At 38.0% G+C, this 27,500-nt stretch overlaps 2 protein-coding genes across 4 annotated transcripts in view; one reads left to right on the top strand and one right to left on the bottom strand.

Moving 5' to 3' along the window:
- The window catches only part of prdm6 (PR domain containing 6), a 96,398-nt gene extending 92,531 nt beyond the window's left edge, over positions 1-3,867 (bottom strand). Inside the window, exons 1-2 of one of the 3 annotated variants that reach the window (XM_061888134.1) lie at positions 3,743-3,867; positions 2,582-2,930 (exon numbers count right to left, since the gene is read on the bottom strand). In XM_061888134.1, coding sequence (XP_061744118.1) covers positions 2,582-2,924 — 343 coding nt within the window. In that variant the 5' untranslated portion in view covers positions 2,925-2,930; positions 3,743-3,867. Of the gene's footprint in view, positions 1-2,581; positions 2,931-3,595; positions 3,698-3,742 lie in introns of those variants that run through there. The other 2 variants (XM_061887995.1, XM_061888065.1) reach the window with 2 other exon arrangements.
- Positions 3,868-24,109: 20,242 nt separating this feature from the next.
- The window catches only part of LOC133562618 (troponin C, slow skeletal and cardiac muscles-like), a 24,327-nt gene continuing 20,936 nt past the window's right edge, over positions 24,110-27,500 (top strand). The window contains exons 1-3 of the mRNA XM_061916634.1: positions 24,110-24,339; positions 25,025-25,139; positions 25,319-25,402. Coding sequence (XP_061772618.1) covers positions 24,229-24,339; positions 25,025-25,139; positions 25,319-25,402 — 310 coding nt within the window. The 5' untranslated portion in view covers positions 24,110-24,228. The remainder of the gene's footprint in view (positions 24,340-25,024; positions 25,140-25,318; positions 25,403-27,500) is intronic.

Here is a 27,500-nt window from a genome sequence, read left to right as displayed (position 1 = left end):
GAGGGGGGTTGTAAGCGTTGAAGAGCGGCGGGCGCAGAGTGACGCTCGTTTGGGACAAATCAAAGTGCATTATGGGAGATGTCAGCAATAATAACAATAACGATGATAAAGCTAATAATGATGCAAAAAGCCTATTGTACAATAAAGATGATACTTTAAAGACAAGTGTATTATTTGCAGTGTTGTGATTGCAAGTGAAAAGCATGTTATTTGTACTCCTCTCCATTATTATTATTATTATTAGTGTGTGTGAGTGCTTTATTTACTCTCTAAACACTTCTCACACACTAATAATAATAATATTACAATTATTGTTATTAGTGTGTGTGAGAATAATAATAATATTTAATAAGATTTATTATTAGTGTGTGTGAGAAGTGTGTAGAGAGTAAATAAAGCACTCACTCACACTAATAATAATATTATTTTTAGTGTGTGTGAGAATAATAATAATGATAATATTTATTATTAGTGTGTGTGAGAATAATAATAATGATAATATTTATTATTAGTGTGTGTGAGAATAATAATAATGATAATATTTATTATTAGTGTGTGTGAGAAGTGTGTAGAGAGTAAATAAAGCACTCACACACACTAATAATAATATTATTGTTTTTAGTGTGTGAGAATATTAATAATGATAATATTTATTATTAGTGTGTGTGAGAAGTGTGTAGAGAGTAAATAAAGCGCTCACACACACTAATAATAATATTATTTTTAGTGTGTGTGAGAATAATGATAATAATAATGATAATATTTATTATTAGTGTGTGTGAGAAGTGTGTAGACAGTAAATAAAGCATTCACACACACTAATAATAATAATATTATTATTTTTAGTGTGTGTGGGAATAATGATAATAATAATGATAATATTTATTATTAGTGTGTGTGAGAAGTGTGTAGAGTAAATAAAGCGCTCACACACACTAATAATAAATATTATTAGTGTGTGTGAGTGCTTTATTTCCTCCCGACCTCAACATGGTTGTGTGGGATGATAAATAGTGAGCTGGTAGATCAATGACCCCCCCCCCCCCCCCCCCCCCACTTGGTGACCCCCCCTCCCTGGCAAACACAAAACTATATACAGCAATTAATTCCTGCTTGTCCCTCCATCCCTCATCGGGTGTGTTGGCGCGTATCGACGCAGATTACTGCTGATGAACCGTTTTATCACTCACTACACACACACACACACACACACACACACACACGCACTCACTACACACACACACACACACGCACACACACACACACCCACGCACACACACATACATCTTCATCACACACGTCGTCACACTTCACTTTGAACACAAACACACTTTGGCTTTAGCGGCAAACTCAATCTACTTTTTCCTAACATGAAATAATGCAGAAGAATCTCATCAAAATAAGGATTTGGATTTTTTTTTTTTTTTACATTAGCGTGTGTGTGTGTGTGTGTGTGTGTGTGTGTGTGTGTGTTTTAAACCTTACAATCTACCAAATAGGACACTAATAAAAACAAGTCCATGTTTACATCATATTTGAAATGAGTGTGAAGTGAAGTGTAGTTTATTATTGTCTTAGCTGGAATTAAGTAAATACATCCGTAATTAAAGAATAATAACTCAACAATAAATCACAACTGTTATTTCGATTTCAATCAAACTTATTAAATGAATAATAGATGAACAATACATCACAATTGTTATTTCTACTTGAATTTAATTTAATAGAAAAATAAACATTAATTAACAATGAACCACAACTGCTGTTATTTCAACTTACATTAAATGTAATCAAAAAATAAACATTAATTAAATCACAATTGTTATTTTAACTTAAGTTATATTTAATAAACAAATAAACATAATTAAATCACAACTGTTGTTATTTTAACTTAAGTTATATTTAATAAACAAATAAACATGAATTAAATCACAACTGTTGTTATTTTAACTTAAGTTATATTTAATAAACAAATAAACATAATTAAATCACAACTGTTGTTATTTTAACTTAAGTTATATTTAATAAACAAATAAACATAATTAAATCACAACTGTTGTTATTTTAACTTAAGTTATATTTAATAAACAAATAAACATGAATTAAATCACAACTGTTGTTATTTTAACTTAAGTTATATTTAATAAACAAATAAACATGAATTAAATCACAACTGTTGTTATTTTAACTTAAGTTATATTTAATAAACAAATAAACATGAATTAAATCACAACTGTTGTTATTTAAATTTAAGTTTAATTTAATAAACAAAATAATGAATTCAGTCACAACTGTTGTTATTAAATTTAAGATGAATTTAATAAACAAAATCAATAATTTAATCACAACTGTTGTTATTTTCACTTAAGTTGAATTTAATAAAGAAATATGATTTACCACCAAATCACAACTGTTGTTATTTTAACTTTTAACGTCACTTTTTTTTAAGACAAATTGTGTAAAATTCCAATCATCCAAATGAATATTGGAAATATTTGAGTAATAGGAGAGAAGAGAGTGTGTGTGTGTGTGTGTGTGTGTGTGTGTGTGTGTGTGTGTGTGTGTGTGTGTGTGTACATACGGTTGTTGGCGTGGAGGTTGTGGTTGTTGACGGGGATGATCTCCATCCTCTGTTGTCCGTACAGGAAGTAGTCCAGCTCCTCGGCGCTCAGCTTCATCCTCCCTGACAAACTTTTCCCGCCTTGGACTTGGTCTTGGACTTGGTCTCGGTCTTGGTCTTGGCCGCCGCTCTTGACGCTGGAGGACACCACCCCCCCACAGCTCTGCTCCTTGGCCGGCACGTCTCCTGCTCGCTGGCCATAGAGGCGGGCGGCGGCCGGCGGCACAGGCAAGAGATGCTGCCAGTGATGCAAGTACGAGGCGTCCACTTTCAGGAAGGCGCTCGGCTCGCCCGGCTTCAACATGGCCGCCTGGCGGGACATGACAGCTGTCAATCATCACCACAGCCACAACTCTTTCACAATAAAAGCAGACAAAAGTGCCACTAAATATTTTACAAGACAAGTCAAAAGTCAAGTTGAAGGGACTTCAGCACGAGACTGCAAAGTACGACTTCATACAACCTAGTAGTACAACCTGGCACCATTATAGCACCACTTCATACAACCTAGTAGAATTATAGCACCACTTCATACAACCTAGTAGAATTATAGCACCACTTCATACAACCTAGTAGAATTATAGCACCACTTCATACAACCTAGTAGTACAACCTGGCAGAATTATAGCACTACTTCATACAACCTAGTAGTACAACCTGGCAGAATTATAGCACCACTTCATACAACCTAGTAGTACAACCTGGCAGAATTATAGCACTACTTCATACAACCTAGTAGAATTATAGCACCACTTCATACAACCTAGTAGTACAACCTGGCAGAATTATAGCACCACTTCATACAACCTAGTAGAATTATAGTACCACTTCATACAACCTAGTAGAATTATAGCACCACTTCATACAACCTAGTAGAATTATAGCACCACTTCATACAACCTAGTAGAATTATAGCACCACTTCATACAAGGTAGTAGTAGAACCTGGTCGAATAAGAGCAGAAGTTGCTAGAACCTTGTAGGCTGGACATGGAGCCCAGAAAGAGTGTTGTAGTGTCGGCGGGCAGGAGCAGGCGATGAAGAAGAATAAAGATTTGAAGCAAGCAGCATGAGCTCTGACAACACAACAGAAGAAAAGTGAGGAGAAAAGAATCTTACTTACCCTGTCAGTGAGCGAGGAGGTGGGAGGACATCAGGACACTTCTAGTGTGTGTGTGTGTGTCTGTGTGTGTGTGTGTGAGGAGTGTTCCTCCATCAGGACACTTCTAGTGTGTGTGTGTGTGTGTGTGTGTGTGTGTGTGTGTGTGTGTGTGTGTGTGCGTGTGTGTGTACTGACCAGCCCCAAACCAGCAGACGCCCCTTTCTCTTTCTCTCTCTCCCTCTCTCTCTGACTCTCTCTCTCTCCATGACCCCCAATAAACACACACACACACACACACACACACAGTGTGACCTTTGACCCGGTGACCGCCTGTAAAAAAAGAGTTGACATTTTCACAATAACGGTCAGAAGAAGAATACAAACAGGAAGTGCAGATTTTCATTCATAACATCTTTATTTATATTTCACACACTTTATTTCAATTCATACCTATTTTTTATATATTTTATGCTTTAATGTCTTATTTTATATTATACCAAATGTAATTACATTTAGTATAAATTAAAAAATTGAATATTGATACTGATATGTATATCAAGTGTATTTATGTTTGACACTTTTTAACACTTTATTTTAATGTACACCAAATGTAATTATAATTGTAACTTTTTTAATACTTTATTTTATTTTATATTGAATGTTTTTACATGTTTCACTTTTTCTTATATTTTATTTAAATTTATACCAAATGTATTTATATTTACACATTTGAAAAACATATGTTCTAGTGTTGAACTTCCACCCTCCCATTGTTTTGTTTAACTAAAGAATGCTGTGGTCAGCACTTTTTAATTGACGTGAATTTCTTCTATTACTTCAAATAAAGTGGGACTAAGATGTTGACTTGAGACTACATCTCTGATTTGTGACAATGACTAAGTAAACACATATGAGGATCCCAGTGGGTTAATGAGCATGAACTGCATGTGTTGCCCTCAACTTTGACTAATCATGGCAGACATGATGAGAGACAACAAAGACTACAACTTTGACTAATCATGGCAGACATGATGAGAGACAACAAAGACTACAACTTTGACTAATCATGGCAGACATGATGAGAGACAACAAAGACTACAACTTTGACTAATCCTGCAGATGTGATGAGAGACAACAAAGACTACAACTTTGACTAATCATGGCAGACATGATGAGAGACAACAAAGACTACAACTTTGACTAATCATGGCAGATGTGATGAGAGACAACAAAGACTACAACTTTGACTAATCCTGGCAGACATGATGAGAGACAACTAAGACTACAACTTTGACTAATCATGGCAGACATGATGAGAGACAACAAAGACTACAACTTTGACTAATCCTGCGGATGTGATGAGAGACAACAAAGACTACAACTTTGACTAATCCTGCAGACATGATGAGAGACAACAAAGCATGATCCAGATAGGTCCATGTATTTTTGAGCATGAATATAAGGAGGATGTTTTCCAAGCAGTCAAACAGGAAGCATCATGCAGTATTGCTAAGTGCTAAAGAAGATGAAACAATGACTTACTGTACAAGGTCTGATGGCATGTAGGATGAAGAATGGATGATAATGGTGGCTTCATCACATCAGGACTTGCGCACGAAGCCTCTTCAAAATGGCCGTTTGAAAGTGTGGAACATTCCAGCCTCTTTTCACATGAAGTTTTAGGTCTGAAATAGAAGGCACATAAATGAGATGTGGGGGCCATGGTCATGTACAATATACTTGTGAGAGGCTCTCAGTAACAAACACTAAATACAAGTCAGACATTATTATTCAGCGTTTAAAGTCCTACTGAAAGCCACTACTAGCCACCACACAGTCTGATAGTTTATATATCGATGATGAAATATTAACATTGTAACACAACAATGAACACATGAATTTAAAGTCCTACTGAAAGCCACTACTAGCCACCACACAGTCTGATAGTTGATATATCAATGATGAAATATTAACTTTGCAACACATGACAATACGCCCGCTTTACTTTACTAAATTGCAATTTTAAATTTCCCGCGAGGTATCCTGTTGAAAACGTCGCGGAATGATGACACGTCTGATGTTCTTCCAGCACCAATCACAGCTATAAGTCGTCTGTCTTCATCGCATAATTACACAGTATTCTGGACATCTGTGTTGCTGAATCTTTTGCAATTTGTTCAATTAATAATGGAGACGTCAAAGAAGAACGATGTTGGTGGAAAGCGGTTTATCGCAGCCGGCTGTAGCAACACAAACACAGCCGGTGTTTCTTTGTTTGTTGTGAAGTTTTAATATGGAACAGAGCGGTCAAGCGAACATGTTTCTCTACCACATGTCAACCGGCAGGTTTCTGTCAGAAAATTGTGGTAATTAGTCGGCTCTTGCCGTAAACATGAGCGGAGCTTGTGTCGTTCCTCCTGCAGCTGTCAAAGAGGCAGCTGCGACTTTCTTGGCTCCTCCGTGGCTTCCCTCAGAGACACTGGCGGTCACCACACCCCTCCAACTTTCAGATATGACTTGATAATCTCACTAAAACACTAGTAACACAATAAGCAGATAATGGATTTTGCAGATTTATCCTAGTAAATGTGTCTAATAACATCTGAATCTCTCCCACTGCCCTCGTCTTTTTTTTTGTCCTTTTTTTTTCTTCTAGTCCTTCACTCTCACTATTCTCATCCACAAATCTTTTATCCTTGCTCAAATTAATGGGGAAATTGTAGCTTTCTCGGTCTGAATCGCTCTCGCTGCTGGTGGCCATGATTGTAAACAATGTGACGATGTGAGGAGCTCCACAACCCGTGACATCACGCGCACATCGTCTGCTACTTCCGCTACGGACAAGGCTTTTTTATTAGCCACCAAAAGTTGTGAACTTCTTCCTCGATGTTCTCTACTAGATCCTTTCAGCAGAAATATGGCAATATGGTGAAATGATGAAGTATGACACATAGAACGGAGCTGCTGTCCCCGTTTAAATAACAACATCTCATTTCAGTAGGCCTTTAAATTCTCTTAAGGTGTATGTGAAGTCAAAGTTGTCAAAGAAAAGCCTGTTTTTAATATACTCAATTGGCCTAAATACTTGCTTGCTTAAACACATTTCAACTCAATATGAGAGTTTCAACAAAATCCCACTAAAATGATTGGGGTTCCAAAAGGGACCCACTCATAAAGTTGTTAAAAATGACAAATATATATATATATATAAATATATATATATATACACACATTTTACTTTTAACAATTAAATAATAAACCAACTTCAGATCAATCTGTGGATATGAAGTAAGTGAAAAACATTTTCTTTCATATTTTCCCCATTTGCCATGGATTTGAAGTCATGATGAGAGTCTATTGGTCCTGAACTTTGCCTGCCTCAACCTGCAGGTCACCTTCAGATCTGTCCCTTTGGATTATGCTTCTTTGTTTTGGGCCTTCTCAGTTTTTGTAAGGCAAACACACAACAGCACTTATTGGGTGTAAAGTCATTCATGACAACATTGATGGAGTCCTTATGATGTCATCACTCTTCTAAAGAAGAAAAAACAGCCTCCATGGCAGCTTCGACGTTGCAACTTTTTTTCCACTTGGTTGTTTTGTCAAAGAGTATTTTTAGAAAAAAGTCCACTCTAGTGGCCAGGCCAGGAATGACACTTCCTCTGATTGTCCAACATGATTGATGTCGTGGATTGTTGCCATGACGACAATGAGTGACAGAACGGTCAACAGTTTTTCTAACCACAGATTTTTGTTCTTTTCCTTTTCCTCTTTTACGCACTTTGTTTGCTAGAAAGATTACGACTTATTATTACTTTGATTGCTATTATTACACTTAGATGGACTCCATTTCCTTAGCAACAAATGTGTGTGTGTGTGTGTGTGCATGTGCCTGCGTGTGCGTGTGTGTGTGTGTGTGCATGCCTGTGTGCGTGTGTGTGTGTGTGTGTGTGTGCGTGTGTGTGTGTGTGTGTGCATGCATGTGTGTGTGTGTGTGTGTGTGTGTGTGTGTGTGTGTGTGGACAAGACAGATTACAGCTGAGCTCATTGTGTTTTTGGGTCAGTCTCGTTATCCACGACCCGAAGCTTTTCAGCCTTCTTTTACACACACACACACACACACACACACACACACACACACACACACACACACACACACACACACACACACACACACACACACACACACACACACACACACACACACACACACACACACACACACACACACACCCAGAGGGTGTGGATAAGAACATGGCTAAACGTTGGAAGAGGTAAAGGTTGTTATGACTAGCATAGTCGTGACAGCCGCCATTTGTCACGTTGTGGAGCGCAGCAGGATTGATAAGCAACAACAACAACAACAGCAGCAACAACAACAACAACAACAACAACATCATCATCATCATCATCATCACGCCTGGGAGACTAGCTAAAAGGAGACTTTTTCTGTGCACAGGAATGCTGAGCAGCGGGAGGAAGGGGGGCCCACGCTACACGTCATGGGGCCTGAGGTGGGGGCCCACGCTACACGTCATGGGGCCTGAGGTGGGGGCCCACGCTACACGTCATGGGGCCTGAGGTGGGGGCCCACACTACGTAGCAACACGTCATGGGGCCTGAGGTGGGGGCCCACACTACGTAGTAACACGTCATGGGGCCTGAGGTGGGGGCCCACACTACGTAGTAACACGTCATGGGGCCTGAGGTGGGGGCCCACACTACGTAGCAACACGTCATGGGGCCTGAGGTGGGGGCCCACAGTATGTAGCAACACGTCATGGGGCCTGAGGTGGGGGCCCACACTACGTAGCAACACGTCATGGGGCCTGAGGTGGGGGCCCACAGTATGTAGCAACACGTCATGGGGCCTGAGGTGGGGGCCCACAGTACGTAGCAACACATCATGGGGCCTGAGGTGGGGGCCCACACTACGTAGCAACACGTCATGGGGCCTGAGGTGGGGGCCCACAGTATGTAGCAACACGTCATGGGGCCTGAGGTGGGGGCCCACACTACGTAGCAACACGTCATGGGGCCTGAGGTGGGGGCCCACAGTATGTAGCAACACGTCATGGGGCCTGAGGTGGGGGCCCACAGTACGTAGCAACACATCATGGGGCCTGAGGTGGGGGCCCACACTACGTAGCAACACGTCATGGGGCCTGAGGTGGGGGCCCACACTACGTAGCAACACGTCATGGGGCCTGAGGTGGGGGCCCACACTACGTAGCAACACGTCATGGGGCCTGAGGTGGGGGCCCACAGTACGTAGCAACACGTCATGGGGCCTGAGGTGGGGGCCCGCAGTATGTAGCAACACGTCATGGGGCCTGAGGTGGGGGCCCACAGTATGTAGCAACACGTCATGGGGCCTGAGGTGGGGGCCCACACTACGTAGCAACACGTCATGGGGCCTGAGGTGGGGGCCCACACTACGTAGCAACACGTCATGGGGCCTGAGGTGGGGGCCCACACTACGTAGCAACACGTCATGGGGCCTGAGGTGGGGGCCCACCCTACATGCGATGGGGCCTGAGGTGGGGGCCCACCCTACATGCGATGGGGCCTGAGGTGGGGGCCCACCCTACATGCGGTGGGGCCTGAGATGGGGGCCCACCCTACATGCGATGGGGCCTGAGATGGGGGCCCACCCTACATGCGGTGGGGCCTGAGGTGGGGGCCCACGCTACACGCGATGGGGCCTGAGGTGGGGGCCCACCCTACATGCGATGGGGCCCTGAGACAGCTGAAGAAAAGTGTGCCAGAGGGACACCTTATTGAAAGCAGTTTTTATGTTGTTATTCCTCACAATGTATGGACTTTCCAATATTTGTCAGAAAGCCAAAGAAAAAGGAAAAGGTAGAGAGTTTGATGTATGGATTGTTCCACCTTGCTCAGAAGTCTAAATAAGTTGTTTTTTTAACAAAGCTTGTATTTGAAGATGAACTTTCCATTGAAATGTTGAAATTGGTTTGCATCTTTTTGTTCTTGTTGAAGAAAAGCCTCTTTGTAGCCACAGAATATTTGCCAGCAAAAAGGTTGAAAGTGGAATAATTGAGACTTAAGTATGTCACTCATTCATAAGCTTGATTGAAGGACTTATTCAGCAATGACACTTTCAAAAAGTCCCACTTCAGTTCTGGGGACCCAAAAGAATCTTTTTTGATGACAAACACACAAAACATGCAAAACTTTCTCCCACAAACATTTGAAAGTGGAATTTTGGATGTGAACTACTTAAATATATCACTCATTCATAACAACATTGACTTATATTAAATATATCACTCATTCATAACAACATTGACTTATATTAAATATATCACTCATTCATAACATTGACTTATATTAAATATATCACTCATTCATAACAACTTTGACTTATATTAAATATATCACTCATTCATAACAACATTGACTTATTAAATATATCACTCATTCATAACAACATTGACTTATATTAAATATATCACTCATTCATAACAACATTGACTTATATTAAATATATCACTCATTCATAACAACATTGACTTATATTAAATATATCACTCATTCATAACAACATTGACTTATATTAAATATATCACTCATTCATAACATTGACTTATATTAAATATATCACTCATTCATAACAACTTTGACTTATATTAAATATATCACTCATTCATAACAACATTGACTTATATTAAATATATCACTCATTCATAACAACATTGACTTATATTAAATATATCACTCATTCATAACAACATTGACTTATATTAAATATATCACTCATTCATAACAACATTGACTTATATTAAACATATCACTCATTCATAACATTGACTTATATTAAATATATCACTCATTCATAACAACTTTGACTTATATTAAATATATCACTCATTCATAACAACATTGACTTACATTAAATATATCACTCATTCATAACAACATTGACTTATATTAAATATATCACTCATTCATAACAACATTGACTTATATTAAATATATCACTCATTCATAACAACATTGACCTATATTAAATATATCACTCATTCATCACAACTTTGACTTATATTAAATATATCACTCATTCATAACATTGACTTATATTAAATATATCACTCATTCATAACAACATTGACTTATATTAAATATATCACTCATTCATAACAACATTGACTTATATTAAATATATCACTCATTCATGACAACATTGACTTATATTAAATATATCACTCATTCATGACAACATTGACTTATATTAAATATATCACTCATTCATGACAACATTGACTTATATTAAATATATCACTCATTCATAACAACATTGACTTATATTAAATATATCACTCATTCATAACATTGACTTATATTAAATATATCACTCATTCATAACAACTTTGACTTATATTAAATATATCACTCATTCATAACAACATTGACTTATAGTAAATATATCACTCATTCATAACAACATTGACTTATATTAAATATATCACTCATTCATAACATTGACTTATATTAAATATATCACTCATTCATAACAACATTGACTTATATTAAATATATCACTCATTCATAACAACATTGACTTATATTAAATATATCACTCATTCATAACATTGACTTATATTAAATATATCACTCATTCATAACAACTTTGACTTATATTAAATATATCACTCATTCATAACAACATTGACTTATATTAAATATATCACTCATTCATAACAACATTGACTTATATTAAATATATCACTCATTCATAACAACATTCACTTATATTAAATATATCACTCATTCATAACAACATTGACTTATATTAAATATATCACTCATTCATAACATTGACTTATATTAAATATATCACTCATTCATAACAACTTTGACTTATATTAAATATATCACTCATTCATAACAACATTGACTTATATTAAATATATCACTCATTCATAACAACATTGACTTATATTAAATATATCACTCATTCATAACAACATTGACTTATATTAAATATATCACTCATTCATAACAACATTGACCTATATTAAATATATCACTCATTCATCACAACTTTGACTTATATTAAATATATCACTCATTCATAACATTGACTTATATTAAATATATCACTCATTCATAACAACATTGACTTATATTAAATATATCACTCATTCATAACAACATTGACTTATATTAAATATATCACTCATTCATGACAACATTGACTTATATTAAATATATCACTCATTCATGACAACATTGACTTATATTAAATATATCACTCATTCATGACAACATTGACTTATATTAAATATATCACTCATTCATAACAACATTGACTTATATTAAATATATCACTCATTCATAACATTGACTTATATTAAATATATCACTCATTCATAACAACTTTGACTTATATTAAATATATCACTCATTCATAACAACATTGACTTATATTAAATATATCACTCATTCATAACAACATTGACTTATATTAAATATATCACTCATTCATAACAACATTGACTTATATTAAATATATCACTCATTCATAACAACATTGACTTATATTAAATATATCACTCATTCATAACAACATTGACTTATATTAAATATATCACTCATTCATAACAACATTGACTTATATTAAATATATCACTCATTCATAACATTGACTTATATTAAATATATCACTCATTCATAACAACATTGACTTATATTAAATATATCACTCATTCATAACAACATTGACTTATATTAAATATATCACTCATTCATGACAACATTGACTTATATTAAATATATCACTCATTCATAACAACATTGACTTATATTAAATATATCACTCATTCATGAAAATATTGACTTATATTAAATATATCACTCATTCATAACAATATTGACCTATATTAAATATATCACTCATTCATGACAACATTGACTTATATTAAATATATCACTCATTCATAACAACATTGACTTATATTAAATATATCACTCATTCATAACAACATTGACTTATATTAAATATATCACTCATTCATAACAATATTGACTTATATTAAATATATCACTCATTCATAACAACATTGACTTATATTAAATATATCACTCATTCATAACAATATTGACTTATATTAAATATACCACTCATTCATAACAATATTGACTTATATTAAATATATCACTCATTCATGACAACTTTGACTTATATTAAATATATCACTCATTCATAACAATATTGACTTATATTAAATATATCACTCATTCATGACAACTTTGACTTATATTCATAACTACTTTTGGAGCAATGACAGCTTAAAAAAACCACAAAAGGGTCGACTCATTAAAGTGTTCAAAAGAAATTGACTTTTTTTTTTTTTTTTTTAACTTTCAAGCTTTAAATCTGGAGATAGAGTTCAGATCTATTCGTTGATTAGAAGTTTTTATGGTGTTTTTTGTTTCTCTGTTTTATGCCACAAGGCTTTGGCTTCTCTGAACAAAATATGCAACATTTCCCTGAAATCATTCTCAAAGTGGAATATTAGGAGACATAAATATGTCAATAATTGATGAGAACATTGACTTGTTGATGATTATTTCTGGAGCAATGACAGTTGTAAAAGAAGAAATCCCACTAAAATACTTGGGGCTCCAAAAGGGTCCCACTTATAAAAGTGTTCAAAATAAGTCATGTTTACATATAAATATTGGATTGAAATCTCCAGATTACCTTCAGATCTATCCCTGGATTAAAAGTGAGTATTGTTTTGTGCCATAAAACTGAGTTGTCATTTGTCATAATTGGAGCCTTAAAAGGTCAATAACTAGCATAGATTTTCATTTGTTATTTTTGGAGCAATGACAGTTAACATTTGTTCATGTTTCATGCCTTTTTTGTTGAAGAAAGCCCAGTTTTCATGGCAGCAAGACATGTTCCCCAGAATAAATAATAATGTATACCTGGAATATTTGCCTTGAATTCATTTTATTTCTTTGTGAGGGTTTAAAAAAAACCTCCCACTCATTAAAGTCTTGAAAACAAGTTATACTTGTGTTGTTCTCTTTTAAGACCTAAATCTTAAAACTTCCTAACTATCTGTCCATTCTATTGTTTGGTTATGTTTTTGTTTGATTTATACACATTTTGTCAAAGAAAAGTGAGTATTTTCTGTGGTGCAAAGAGAAAATAGGGCTTGTATATTTCTGGAAGGCGGAGGAAGAAGTGCATACTTTGGACAGTCTGCTTCTGCTGCTACTTTCTGCTCTTTAATGAATTAGCTGAGGCCTGTTTTTCCTAAAGTGGCTAAACAGCAAACTCCTGCAGGTATTGCATATAAAAAGGTAAAAAAGTCATATTTTCCTTGCAGCCCTGCAGGAGGAAGAAGCAGCAGGAGGAGAATTAGCTCTTTTCATCCATTGATTAATGACTTTCTGGCGCCCGGCACATCGCACGATCGATGAATTAACTGCCCAAATTCATCATTTTCTACAACAACAGCTAATTATTTCCACGGCGGCCGGCGGAGAAAAACAGCGCATTAACAAGAGTTCATTTAGCACCGACACCCAGCGCAAACACGCCACCTTTAACCTGGTCACATGACCAAGCACACGGCTTCATCGCACAGAAAAGAAACAGCACGGACATATCACCGCCGCCGACACCTGTCACTCAAACTCTGACTTCACGCAAGAGAGCTCGCTGGGGCGTCCGGCCGGCTGACACCCTCGCTATCCAAGCAAATACCAATACACCTCATCATTACCAAGTATTATCATCACTGGAGGATTATATACACACTGCAATGATAAATGTATATATCATGTAGTAACAGACACCTTCATAACAATATGTACAATATACACACTACACACATATATATATACATACATATATATATATATATATATATATATATATATATACATATATATATATAAATAATTTAGTAACAGACATATATAAATAATTTAGTAACAGACAGCTTCATAACAATATGTACAATATACACACTGCAAGTATATATATATATATATATATTATACATGTATAGATAATGTAGTAACAGACAGCTTCATAACAATATGTAATATGTACAATATTTACCATAATTTGGTCATTTTAATCATTGTCAGGACTGATTTATTCTGCACATTGATTTCTATTTCCATAGCAACTCACTTCCGACAACAAACGCGCGTGTGTTATGTAATCATGGCAGACTCTGTAACAAATATATGTATAAATAAAACAAAGCAGTTATGTCACACACACACACACACACACACACACACACACACACACACACACACAAGCCCTGCCATAAATAGATTGCAGTCCTGTGGAATGTGAGCCCTCCTTTGCATGATATATTTATATTATTCATATGTTGTACATATGATATAAATTATTTATTATTATTGTTGTCTATTGTGAGCGAACTGTGGTGCTGAATTTCCCCCAGGGATCAATAAAGTACTTTCTGTTCTATTCTATGATGATGTTTGAAGGTGTATCAGGCTTTGTTAAATCACATGTACTTGATCCTCTTCAAGGTACAATATTAGGATCAATAAATGTTTGAACTTGAGACAGTAAAGAGTGATTGGTGTTGAACACGCGCACACACACACACACACACACACACACACACACACACACACACACGCACACACGCACACAAGCGGGATATAGCATGTGTGTGTGTGTAAGAGCACCTCGCTTTCATTTCCATAGCGGTGTGTCGTTAAGGTCCTGTTTGACATTCAATTAAAACATTTACATTCCTGCTTAATTAATTCAGCGGGCGGCGGCAGGAAAAGACGAATGGACGGGTCGCTTTGACAGGAGGCCGATAAAACTCTTCTGTGTGTGTGTGTGTGTGTGTGTTTTAAGGTCACCGCGGGCTGACTATGATAATTCATGTGTATTGACAGATATTCATCAGGGACTTTAATTCAGCTCCGGCGTGTGCAGCTGAAGGCCAGCATTTAATGCACTAAAGTCTTGCAGCACTTGAACGCCCCATGATGCTTTCAAATGCCCACAAGAAACTGTCATCTTTGTTACAAAGTATGTTTCCTGCCATCTGACATCCATCAAGTGCTCACATCATCAATCATGGTAGGAAGAAATGATGCAATATTCATTTGTGTCTTTATTACCAAAAGCCTTTTTTTCATGAAAACTGGATTTTTTGTGTTTCAATTTTGTCAACAGAATGTTTTTTTTTTTTTACATCAAACTATGCTGACTATGTGAAAAATGTTTGTCTCTTTAAAAAAATCTGTTTGTTTGAATACAAGGTTTTAAAATTCACTGTAAAAAAATAAATAAACAATGTATAAAGATTCAGTGCAGAAATATTTGACTCACTTTCAGTTCATTAAAACTGAAGTAAAAGATTCTGTTTTTTTGACACTGAACACATGCAACTGAAGTTTTAGCGTTTGAATTTTGTCAACTGGAGTTCTTTTTTTTTTTTTTTTACATCAAATGATGCTGACTATCTCATTGAATAAAAATGTGTCAGTAAAACATGTCCCTTAAAAACATATATTTGTTAAACTATGGTGATAAAATATGTTTGTTAAAATACAATGTTTTAAAATTCAGTGTAAAATAAATCATACGTAGAAATGAGTGCAGAAATATTTCTTGCTTCAAAACTGAAGACTGACTTCTAATTCAATAAAAGTCAAGCAGTCCATCCTGCTTTTCTGACACCCAATTGACATAAATGATTATTATGCTGATGTCAGCAAATTTGTCTCGAACATTTTCAGTGTGCTAAGATATGGTATGGCTCGTGTGGTAGAGCGGCCGGGCCAGCAACTTAGGGGTTCCAGGTTCGATCCCCGCTTGTGTCCTTGGGCAGGGCACTACCCAGCAAACTGGTTTGAAAGGAACTTAAATAATGGCTTTCACTATGTAAAGTGCTTTGAGTCACCAGAGAAAAGCGCTATATAAATATAACTCACTTCACAACTTCAAAATTCAGTGTAAAAAAAAAAAAATGTTTAAAAATGTTGTTTGTTAAATTACTGTTTCAACATTCAGTGAAAAAAAAGATATTTAAAAAAATCTGTGTGTAAAAATTCAGTGCAGAAATATTGAAAAGTCAACACTCTTGCTGTCAATGAGCAGTCTGGAGAAAACAGGCCATCCTCCTTCGGCTTCTTTCACACAGAAATATTGAAAAGTCAACACTCTTGCTGTCAATGAGCAGTCTGGAGAAAACAGGCCATCCTCCTTCGGCTTCTTTCACACAGAAATATTGAAAAGTCAACACTCTTGCTGTCGATAAGCAGTCTGGAGAAAACAGGCCATCCTCCTTCGGCTTCTTTCACACAGAAATATTGAAAAGTCAACACTCTTGCTGTCAATGAGCAGTCTGGAGAAAACAGGCCATCGTCTTTCAGCTTCTTTCACACAGAAATATTGAAAAGTCAACACTCTTGCTGTCGATAAGCAGTCTGGAGAAAACAGGCCATCCTCCTTCGGCTTCTTTCACACAGAAATATTGAAAAGTCAACACTCTTGCTGTCAATGAGCAGTCTGGAGAAAACAGGCCATCGTCTTTCAGCTTCTTTCACACAGAAATATTGAAAAGTCAACACTCTTGCTGTCAATGAGCAGTCTGGAGAAAACAGGCCATCCTCCTTCAGCTTCTTTCACACACAATTTACGGAACTGAATTTATTTTTTTTCTCTATCAAATGATGCTGACCATGTCATTGAATAAAGAAAGTTGTAAGCAACATTTGCATTTAATTAATTTCATTTTGTGAATATCCAGTGTGTAAAAATGAGTATAAACAATCATCAGTGTACAAAAATTCAACGTGAAAAAACGATAGTCCAGAAAAATTCAGTGTTAAAAAAATTTGGTGGAGAAAAAAATCAGTGTTAATTTACCAGAAGTGTGATTTACATTTTGAAGCAACAATACTTTTTTTTAACACTGATTTTTTTTTTTGCACTAAATTTTTACACTGAATTTTCTGCATCAAATAATTTTTACAATTAACTTTTTAACGATAAATTTTCTGCACCAATTTTTTTTTTCACAATTAATTTTTCCCACACAGATTTTTAGCACACTGACTTTTAAAATACGGCATTCCAAAAACTGAAAATTTAAAAACAAACACAATGTTTTGCCCACAAAATGATATTCAATGAAATTGTCAACATAATTTGATGTAAAGAAAGAAAACAAAACATTTCAGTTACATAAATTCAGTGTCAAAAAAACTTTTGTAAGAAGACACACATTACCTTGTTTGTTTACCTTTTCAGCGGGGGGCAGTGAGTCCTCCCTGCAGACAGGGGGCGCTCCTCACATTGCAGCAGCATGGAGGAAGTAGACACTACATTGGAGAAATAAGCATCCAATCATGTTCAAATTGCTACATGGCAGCCATGTTGGCTCCAACATGTTAATTAATGAAGACTTTTCTAGCACAGTGGCAGCCATGTTGGCTCCAACATGTCAAGTAATGAAGACTTTTCTAGCACAGTGGCAGCCATGTTGGCTCCAACATGTCAATTAATGAAGACTTTTCTAGCACAGTGGCAGCCATGTTGGCTCCAACATGTCAAGTAATGAAGACTTTTCTAGCACAGTGGCAGCCATGTTGGCTCCAACATGTCAAGTAATGAAGACTTTTCTAGCACAGTGGCAGCCATGTTGGCTCCAACATGTCAATTAATGAAGACTTTTCTAGCACAGTGGCAGCCATGTTGGCTCCAACATGTCAAGTAATGAAGACTTTTCTAGCACAGTGGCAGCCATGTTGGCTCCAACATGTTAATTAATGAAGACTTTTCTAGCACAGTGGCAGCCATGTTGGCTCCAACATGTCAAGTAATGAAGACTTTTCTAGCACAGTGGCAGCCATGTTGGCTCCAACATGTCAAGTAATGAAGACTTTTCTAGCACAGTGGCAGCCATGTTGGCTCCAACATGTCAAGTAATGAAGACTTTTCTAGCACAGTGGCAGCCATGTTGGCTCCAACATGTCAAGTAATGAAGACTTTTCTAGCACAGTGGCAGCCATGTTGGCTCCAACATGTTAATTAATGAAGACTTTTCTAGCACAGTGGCAGCCATGTTGGCTCCAACATGTTAATTAATGAAGACTTTTCTAGCACAGTGGCAGCCATGTTGGCTCCAACATGTCAAGTAATGAAGACTTTTCTAGCACAGTGGCAGCCATGTTGGCTCCAACATGTTAATTAATGAAGACTTTTCTAGCACAGTGGCAGCCATGTTGGCTCCAACATGTTAATTAATGAAGACTTTTCTAGCACAGTGGCAGCCATGTTGGCTCCAACATGTTAATTAATGAAGACTTTTCTAGCACAGTGGCAGCCATGTTGGCTCCAACATGTTAATTAATGAAGACTTTTCTAGCACAGTGGCAGCCATGTTGGCTCCAACATGTCAAGTAATGAAGACTTTTCTAGCACAGTGGCAGCCATGTTGGCTCCAACATGTCAATTAATGAAGACTTTTCTAGCACAGTGGCAGCCATGTTGGCTCCAACATGTCAAGTAATGAAGACTTTTCTAGCACAGTGGCAGCCATGTTGGCTCCAACATGTCAATTAATGAAGACTTTTCTAGCACAGTGGCAGCCATGTTGGCTCCAACATGTCAAGTAATGAAGACTTTTCTAGCACAGTGGCAGCCATGTTGGCTCCAACATGTCAATTAATGAAGACTTTTCTAGCACAGTGGCAGCCATGTTGGCTCCAACATGTCAAGTAATGAAGACTTTTCTAGCACAGTGGCAGCCATGTTGGCTCCAACATGTTAATTAATGAAGACTTTTCTAGCACAGTGGCAGCCATGTTGGCTCCAACATGTCAAGTAATGAAGACTTTTCTAGCACAGTGGCAGCCATGTTGGCTCCAACATGTCAAGTAATGAAGACTTTTCTAGCACAGTGGCAGCCATGTTGGCTCCAACATGTTAATTAATGAAGACTTTTCTAGCACAGTGGCAGCCATGTTGGCTCCAACATGTCAAGTAATGAAGACTTTTCTAGCACAGTGGCAGCCATGTTGGCTCCAACATGTCAAGTAATGAAGACTTTTCTAGCACAGTGGCAGCCATGTTGGCTCCAACATGTCAAGTAATGAAGACTTTTCTAGCACAGTGGCAGCCATGTTGGCTCCAACATGTCAAGTAATGAAGACTTTTCTAGCACAGTGGCAGCCATGTTGGCTCCAACATGTCAAGTAATGAAGACTTTTCTAGCACAGTGGCAGCCATGTTGGCTCCAACATGTCAAGTAATGAAGACTTTTCTAGCACAGTGGCAGCCATGTTGGCTCCAACATGTCAAGTAATGAAGACTTTTCTAGCACAGTGGCAGCCATGTTGGCTCCAACATGTCAAGTAATGAAGACTTTTTAGCACAGTGGCAGCCATGTTGGCTCCAACATGTTAATTAATGAATACTTTTCTAGCACAGTGGCAGCCATGTTGGCTCCAACATGTCAAGTAATGAAGACTTTTCTAGCACAGTGGCAGCCATGTTGGCTCCAACATGTTAATTAATGAAGACTTTTCCAACACAGTGGCAGCCATGTTGGCTCCAACATGTCAAGTAATGAAGACTTTTCTAGCACAGTGGCAGCCATGTTGGCTCCAACATGTCAAGTAATGAAGACTTTTCTAGCACAGTGGCAGCCATGTTGGCTCCAACATGTTAATTAATGAAGACTTTTCCAACACAGTGGCAGCCATGTTGGCTCCAACATGTCAAGTAATGAAGACTTTTCTAGCACAGTGGCAGCCATGTTGGCTCCAACATGTCAAGTAATGAAGACTTTTCTAGCTCAGTGGCAGCCATGTTGGCTCCAACATGTCAAGTAATGAAGACTTTTCTAGCACAGTGGCAGCCATGTTGGCTCCAACATGTCAAGTAATGAAGACTTTTCTAGCACAGTGGCAGCCATGTTGGCTCCAACATGTCAATTAATGAAGACTTTTCTAGCACAGTGGCAGCCATGTTGGCTCCAACATGTCAAGTAATGAAGACTTTTCTAGCACAGTGGCAGCCATGTTGGCTCCAACATGTCAATTAATGAAGACTTTTCTAGCACAGTGGCAGCCATGTTGGCTCCAACATGTCAAGTAATGAAGACTTTTCTAGCACAGTGGCAGCCATGTTGGCTCCAACATGTCAAGTAATGAAGACTTTTCTAGCACAGTGGCAGCCATGTTGGCTCCAACATGTCAAGTAATGAAGACTTTTCTAGCACAGTGGCAGCCATGTTGGCTCCAACATGTCAAGTAATGAAGACTTTTCTAGCACAGTGGCAGCCATGTTGGCTCCAACATGTCAAGTAATGAAGACTTTTCTAGCACAGTGGCAGCCATGTTGGCTCCAACATGTCAAGTAATGAAGACTTTTCTAGCTCAGTGGCAGCCATGTTGGCTCCAACATGTCAAGTAATGAAGACTTTTCTAGCACAGTGGCAGCCATGTTGGCTCCAACATGTCAAGTAATGAAGACTTTTTAGCACAGTGGCAGCCATGTTGGCTCCAACATGTCAATTAATGAAGACTTTTCTAGCACAGTGGCAGCCATGTTGGCTCCAACATGTCAAGTAATGAAGACTTTTCTAGCACAGTGGCAGCCATGTTGGCTCCAACATGTTAATTAATGAAGACTTTTCCAACACAGTGGCAGCCATGTTGGCTCCAACATGTCAAGTAATGAAGACTTTTCTAGCACAGTGGCAGCCATGTTGGCTCCAACATGTCAAGTAATGAAGACTTTTCTAGCACAGTGGCAGCCATGTTGGCTCCAACATGTCAATTAATGAAGACTTTTCTAGCACAGTGGCAGCCATGTTGGCTCCAACATGTTAATTAATGAAGACTTTTCTAGCACAGTGGCAGCCATGTTGGCTCCAACATGTCAAGTAATGAAGACTTTTCTAGCTCAGTGGCAGCCATGTTGGCTCCAACATGTCAAGTAATGAAGACTTTTCTAGCACAGTGGCAGCCATGTTGGCTCCAACATGTCAAGTAATGAAGACTTTTCTAGCACAGTGGCAGCCATGTTGGCTCCAACATGTCAAGTAATGAAGACTTTTCTAGTTCAGTGGCAGCCATGTTGGCTCCAACATGTCAAGTAATGAAGACTTTTCTAGCACAGTGGCAGCCATGTTGGCTCCAACATGTCAAGTAATGAAGACTTTTCTAGCACAGTGGCAGCCATGTTGGCTCCAACATGTCAAGTAATGAAGACTTTTCTAGCACAGTGGCAGCCATGTTGGCTCCAACATGTTAATTAATGAAGACTTTTCTAGCACAGTGGCAGCCATGTTGGCTCCAACATGTCAAGTAATGAAGACTTTTCTAGCTCAGTGGCAGCCATGTTGGCTCCAACATGTCAAGTAATGAAGACTTTTCTAGCACAGTGGCAGCCATGTTGGCTCCAACATGTCAAGTAATGAAGACTTTTCTAGCACAGTGGCAGCCATGTTGGCTCCAACATGTCAAGTAAGGCAGTGGTCCTCAAATGGGGGTCTTCAAGTACCCCTGGGGGTACTTGAAGGTATGTCAAGGGGTACGTGAGATTGTTTGAATATTTTCTAAAAATAGCATTAATTCAAAAATCCTTTGTAAATATATTTAATGAATAATACTTCAAGAAAATATGAATGTAAGTTCATAAAGTGTGAAAAGAAATACAACAATGCAATATTCAGTGTTGACAGCTAGATTGTTTGTGGACATGTTCCATAAATATTGATGTTAAAGATGTATTTTTTTGTGAAGAAATGTTTAGAAGTAAGTTGATGAATCCAGATGGATCTCTATTACAATCCCCAAAGAGGACTCTTTAAGTTGATGATTACTTCTATGTGGAGAAATCTGCATTTATCATTCAATCACTTGTTTATTTTTCAACACGTTTTTAGTTATTTTTATATATTTTTTTCCAAATAGTTGAATAAAGACCACTACAAATGAGCAATATTTTGGACTGTTATACAATTTAATAAATCAGAAAGTGATGACATAGTGCTGTATTTTACTTCTTTGTCTCTTTTTTTTCAACTAAAAATGCTTTGCTCTGATTAGGGCAGGGGTGTCCAAACTTTTTCCACAGAGGGCCGCACACGGAAAAATGTAAACATGCGGGGGCCATTTTGATATTTTTCTTTTTCAAACCATAACAAAATATATGGAATTTTTTTAATCCTTAGGGGTCCTGCTGGGGAGCATAGAGGGTCTCAGTCACTAAAATGTTTAAAAATAAGTCAAATTATTATTATTTTCTTTAATTTACTGCTTACAGTAAATCTCTATATCAACTTGAGGTTGATATAAAGTAAAACAAATAAGGTTGTGTGCCTTTTCTGTCAAAGACATCTTAGTTTTTTATAGTAAAACTGAAATATGCAGTATTTAGATGGATAGATAGATAGATAGATAGATAGATAGATAGATAGATAGATAGATAGATAGATAGATAGTACTTTATTGATTCCTTCAGGAGAGTTCCTTTATTTAACAATTAAAGTCCTCAAAGATCAATAATGCAGGACACCATTGATTTTAATTATTTAATATTTTTGAGTAATCACAGTGAAAAGTTAAATAAAATCCTACCAAATATATTTGAGATCTGAAAGGTTCCGAACCCACTCTAAAGTGATACATTTTTATTTGTTTTTTTTTACTTTTAACACTTAAATTTCAAGATCAACTTCCAATATATCTGCCGATTTTAAGTTTGAAGTATTATTTTGAGTATTATTAAGTATTATTTTTTAATTTTGTTTTATGCTCTTTTGTCAAAACGTTGATGTTTTTATATGGCAACTACACAACATATGCAATATTTTTTGCACATAAAACATTTTAAAGTGATCATTTTTAAGTAATAATTCTTTATAACATAGATTTTTTTGTCCTTTTTTTTGAGCAATGGAAAAAAAAAAGAAAAGAAATACAAAAGGAAAAAAAAAACTGCCTGCATGTCAGCTTGGTGTCAACATGGCCACTTAGATTTCACTTCATTCCACTTTCTCCAAATGTGTTTTATATTATTTTCGCAATACTATCAATTTTGTAATTTTTACAGACTGTGTGGCGGGCCAGTAAAGGATTAGCTGCGGACCACAAATGGCCCCCGAGCCGTACTTTGGACACCCCTGGATTAAGGGGTACTTGAATTAAAAAATGTGGTACTTGAATTAAAAAATGTGGTACTTGAATTAAAAAATATTCATGATTGAAAAAAGGTTGAGAACATGTCAAGTGAGGCATCAAAGAAGACTTTTCAAATGCACTTTAAAATACATTCCATCTCCCTACTTTGTTTCCTTGTCGCCTTTCTCTCGGGGGGCGGGACTTCCGTGGAGGGGGGCGGGAGGACTGTGGTGACGTGGCCGGCTTTGGCGCTGTGTTTCCCGGACATCCTCGCCGCTGACAGCCGCTGTCCTCGGAGCTAGAAGCTAGAAGCTATCGGCTAGCTGATGCTAATGGAGGCTCCCTCGGTGTTCCTGCTGCTGCTGCTGCTGTGTGTCCACGAAGACGGCCTGCACGCCGCCTCGCCACGGCGGAGAGGACCTAAAGTCACCGAGAAGGTGTGTACAGGTGTGTGTGGTCTAGCGGTACAGGTGTGTGTCTGTGTGTGTGTTTGTGTTTGTGTTTGTGTTCAGGTGTCAACAATTGAAGGCTTCCCGCCAAGGTCACGTGACCCGGATAGCAACTCTGTTATCGCGATATGACACGAGATGATTGATGCTAGCCACAACTGCTTTGTTAGCAATAGATGGCATCCATCCATCCATTAACTACCGCTTGTCCCTTGGTTAAAGAATATATCTTTTATTATTCTGTCAATAGTGTAGCTAGTGGATGTTTGTTAGCAGTAGTCGTTGGTGACACAATACATCTTTTATTATTATTATGTCAATAGTGTAGCTAGTGGATGTTTGTTAGCAGTAGTCATTGGTGACACAATACATCTTTTATTATTATTATTCTGTCAATAGTGTAGCTAGTGGATGTTTGTTAGCAGTAGTCATTGGTGACACAATACATCTTTTATTATTATTATTCTGTCAATAGTGTAGCTAGTGGATGTTTGTTAGCAGTAGTCGTTGGTGACACAATACATCTTTTATTATTATTATTCTGTCAATAGTGTAGCTAGTGGATGTTTGTTAGCAGTAGTCATTGGTGACACAATACATCTTTTATTATTATTATTCAGTCAATAGATGTTGTAGTTTCCCTGCAGAGATGATGGACAGGTGTGTGTTGCAGGTGTTCTTTGACATCAGCGTGGCGGGTCAGGAGGTGGGCCGCGTCGTCATCGGTCTCTTCGGCGAGGTGGTCCCCTCTGACTGTGGCCAACTTTGTTGCCCTGGCAACAGGAGAGGTGAGTCCCAGGTGGTCCCAGGTGGGTCCCAGGTGGTCCCTGATGGTCCCAGGTGGTCCCAGGTGGTCCCTGGTGGTCCCAGGTGGTCCCTGATGGTCCCTGGTGGGTCCCAGGTGGTCCCAGGTGGGTGAAGGTGGGTGTAGATGAAGAGAAAGAAGTCAGAGTGTGTTTGTGCACAGAAAGGTTACGGCTACAAAGGCAGCAAGTTCCACAGAATCATCAAGGACTTCATGGTCCAAGGAGGAGACTTCACGCTGGAGATGGTACTGGAGGTGTGGCACACTGATAACTACACTATTCTACCATCTCACCTCACCTGAAACACTACATCTACCATCTCACCACTACACTACAACCATCACAAACCAATCTCACCTCTACACTATTCTACCCATCTCACCTCTACACCTCACTCAACTACCAACCTCACCTCTACACTATTCTACCACTCACCTCTACACTATCTACCATCTCACCTCTACACTATCTACCATCACCCCTCACCACTAATTCTACCTCTCACCTCTACCCTATTCTACCATCCTCACCTTCACACAATCTACCATCTCACCTCACAACTACCACCACCACCTCAACACTATTCTACCATCTCACCTCAACAACCATCTACCATCTCACCTCTACAACCATTCTACCATCTCACCTCTACACTATTCAACCCACCCTACACTATTCTACCATCTCACCATCAACCATCTACATCTATTCTACCATCTCACCTCTACACTATTCTACCATCTCACCTCTACACTATTCTACCATCTCACCTCTACACTATTCTACCATCTCACCTCACACATTCTACCATCTCACCTCTACCCTATTCTACCATCTCACCTCTACACCATTCTACCATCTCACCTCTACACTATCTACCATCTCACCCTCTAACAACACTACCTCTAACCACTCATCACCTCTACACTATTCTAACCATCTCACCTCCTACACTATTCTACCATCTCACCCTTACACTATTCTACCATCACCTCTACACAACTCTACCATCTCACCTCAACCACTCATTCACCATCTCACCTCTACACTATTCTACCATCTCACCTCTACACTAACACAATCACACATCTACCATCCTACATATCTACCATCTCACCTCAACACTTCCTACTCACACCTCTACACTAATCTACCATCTCACAACAATCAACACCCACATATCTACCATCTCACCTCAAACACTATTCTACCATCTCACTCAACACTATTCTACCATCTCACCTCAACACTATTCTACCATCTCACCTCTACACTATTCTACCATCTCACCTCAACACTATTCTAAATCTACCATCTACCTCAACACTATTCTACCATCTCACCTCTACACTATTCTACCATCTCACCTCTACACTATTCTACCATCTCACCTCTACACTATTCTACCATCTCACCTCTACACTATTCTACCATCTCACCTCTACACTATTCTACCATCTCACCTCTACACTATTCTACCAATCTCACCTCTACACTATTCTACCATCTCACCTCTACACTATTCTACCATCTCACCTCTACACTATTCTACCATCTCACCTCTACACTATTCTACCATCTCACCTCTACACTATTCTACCATCTCACCTCTACACTATTCTACCATCTCACCTCTACACTATTCTACCATCTCACCTCTACACTATTCTACCATCTCACCTCTACACTATTCTACCATCTCACCTCTACACTATTCTACCATCTCAACCTCTACACTATTCTACCATCTCACCTCAACACTATTCTACCATCTCACCTCTACACTATTCTACCATCTCACCTCTACACTATTCTACCATCTCACCTCTACACTATTCTACCATCTCACCTCTACACTATTCTACCATCTCACCTCTACACTATTCTACCATCTCACCTCTACACTATTCTACCATCTCACCTCTACACTATTCTACCATCTCACCTCAACACTATTCTACCATCTCACCTCTACACTATTCTACCATCTCACCCTCAACACTATTCTACCATCTCACCTCTACACAATTCTACCATCTCACCTCAACACTATTCTACCATCTCACCTCTACACTATTCTACCATCTCACCTCAACACTATTCTACCATCTCACCTCTACACTATTCTACCATCTCACCTCTACACTATTCTACCATCTCACCTCTACACTATTCTACCATCTCACCTCTACACCTATTCTACCATCTCACCTCTACACTATTCTACCATCTCACCTCTACACTATTCTACCATCTCACCTCTACACTATTCTACCATCTCACCTCTACACTATTCTACCATCTCACCTCTACACTATTCTCCATTCTACATCACCTCTACAC

This window comes from Nerophis ophidion, linkage group LG01 (genome assembly GCF_033978795.1).
Source record: "Nerophis ophidion isolate RoL-2023_Sa linkage group LG01, RoL_Noph_v1.0, whole genome shotgun sequence".
In the NCBI taxonomy this organism is placed as follows: Eukaryota; Metazoa; Chordata; class Actinopteri; order Syngnathiformes; family Syngnathidae; genus Nerophis; species Nerophis ophidion.
This window is presented reverse-complemented; position numbering and strand designations above follow the sequence as displayed.